The 1,941-nt window shown below is 42.4% G+C and overlaps 1 protein-coding gene across 1 annotated transcript; it reads right to left on the bottom strand.

Moving 5' to 3' along the window:
• Positions 1 to 257: 257 nt before the first annotated feature.
• JR316_0008615 (uncharacterized protein) lies at positions 258 to 1,296 on the bottom strand (the record flags this gene model as incomplete). Its single annotated transcript, XM_047894328.1, has 4 exons — positions 258 to 632; positions 684 to 875; positions 925 to 1,044; positions 1,096 to 1,296. The coding sequence occupies 4 exons, from the start codon at positions 1,294 to 1,296 to the stop codon at positions 258 to 260; spliced, it is 888 nt and encodes a 295-aa protein (XP_047745787.1).
• Positions 1,297 to 1,941: the final 645 nt, after the last annotated feature.

Raw genomic sequence — 1,941 nt, 5'->3', positions numbered from 1 at the left:
TCCCACAGCGTGGCATGAGCTGCCGCTGGTCCAAGAGATCACTAGCTTGAACATGGCTCTAGCATCCATTGAGCTTTAAACATGCTGTTAAACGCCATGTAATGCCCTAAGGCACCAAACCGTATGTAATGCATCGGTATGCCATGAGAACTCCTAGTGCACCAGACTGAGCATGGTTCCCACAGGCATGCTCAATATAAATCATCAAAATGGGCGCACATGTAAGGTGCGTACTTGGCTGGCATGTTGGGTTCACACTACAGAGGCATGTAGGGCACAATATACAGTAATTGTATACGGCCGATTTGCGCTTTACGGCTATTAGACAGTTGCGTTTCAAGCTGCTGTACGCGCTTCATAGCCCGAGTCTTTCTAGAAGGAGTTGCTTCAACACCACCCCTCTTTCCAACAAAAGCCTCTCTGAACACATCTGTAAATTCATCAAGACGACTGTTCATACCATGTAAGGCCATGGCACCAGATGGACGCTCGGAACCGTGACTGCGAGAACGTTTGGCCGAATAAGAAACTGAAAACTCTGTGTCGCTTGAAAGAGCAGATTCCCGTCGTTTGGCTGGAATTACCACATTTTGAGATGTGATAAGCGAAGCAGAAGGAGGAGGTGAGGGAGACTAAAATGTTTATAATGAGATAAAGCAATAAAAATAGAAAAAATGACGTACCCCCCAACCAGATAGAGGTTTTTCAAGCTCATCATCACTTATTTCCCCTCCCTCGTTCTCATTTACAAACTGCTGTGACTGGGTTGAGGCATGAAAAACATGTGCACCTCTTGGAGCATTGGGCATAATAGGCACAAGCTTGTTGTACCATACCCAGCCTTTGTTCCGAAAGGGGGATGCTCCTTTGTGCCTCTACAAATAGTTGTAAATATAGATCAAGTCAAGAAAAAAAGCTACGCACCTTCTCATATGCTGCCCAGACCTCAGCAGTAGTATCATCTATATCTGCTCCTCTTTCCTCATCCCACTTAAATCCTGATTGAGCCTTTATGTCTGAAACAATGTTAAAGATTTGCTTCAGCTAAAAAAGATTTAGAAAGAATCATGACATCTAAAAAGCAAAAGACATCACCTTATGCAGCTTGCTTTTACAGCTTCCAGCAGTTTTTGGAGCTCCTCTCAGTGGGGGACTCTTGTTGTTGACCTCTTGAGCTGCCTCAGTCCAGATGGCATCTTTGAAAGAGAGACCATCTCCAGCAGCTGCCTTTTTACTGACAAGAAAGGCAATCAAGACCTCCAGGTCTTCATCAGACCAGTGAGCCTGAAGTGCCATGAAGAGAATTACACCAGAAGCGAGTAGAAGCAAAGCAGAAAGAGCACTTAGATTAGATTTTGAAACTGTCTATCGACGACATCGACGATTGTGGCTACGCTGACTAATATGTCACAGATCAGTCACGTTGAAGTGCAACTGAAATGTGCACTGCAACCGAAACTGATCCGTACTGAACAGGGCCTTAACGACCACTCCAGTGGTATTGTAATGTCGATGAAGAGGATGTTTATCTGTGCTTGACATACATGTCCATGTCACCCGGAATCCATATATTAGCACAATTGATTACGAAACTTTATGTAAGTAAAGCGAGTTCTTTTATCCCCACAACCCACTGTACAAAAATATGTCCTTGCCAATTGTCCCCATCAGTAAATCATTGATGCCATCAAAATTGCGTAATTAATACCGGTTTTTTACTTAACCGGTATGCTTGACTTAATAATTGGTTACTATCATAGAATTTCTGTTAGTTTTTGTTCCTACCAAGGGGATATGGAAATTAAAATACTAGATATTAGCTAGGTAGATAGGTTAGCTGCCATATGGTAGAAAACAAAATTAGATACCATTACATTATGACTTTTTAATTGCAAGTTAAACATTTTGACGCAGATAATCATCGCTCATAACCAAAAATTT

This window comes from Psilocybe cubensis, chromosome 8 (genome assembly GCF_017499595.1).
Source record: "Psilocybe cubensis strain MGC-MH-2018 chromosome 8, whole genome shotgun sequence".
NCBI lineage: Eukaryota > Fungi > Basidiomycota > Agaricomycetes > Agaricales > Agrocybaceae > Psilocybe > Psilocybe cubensis.
This window is presented reverse-complemented; position numbering and strand designations above follow the sequence as displayed.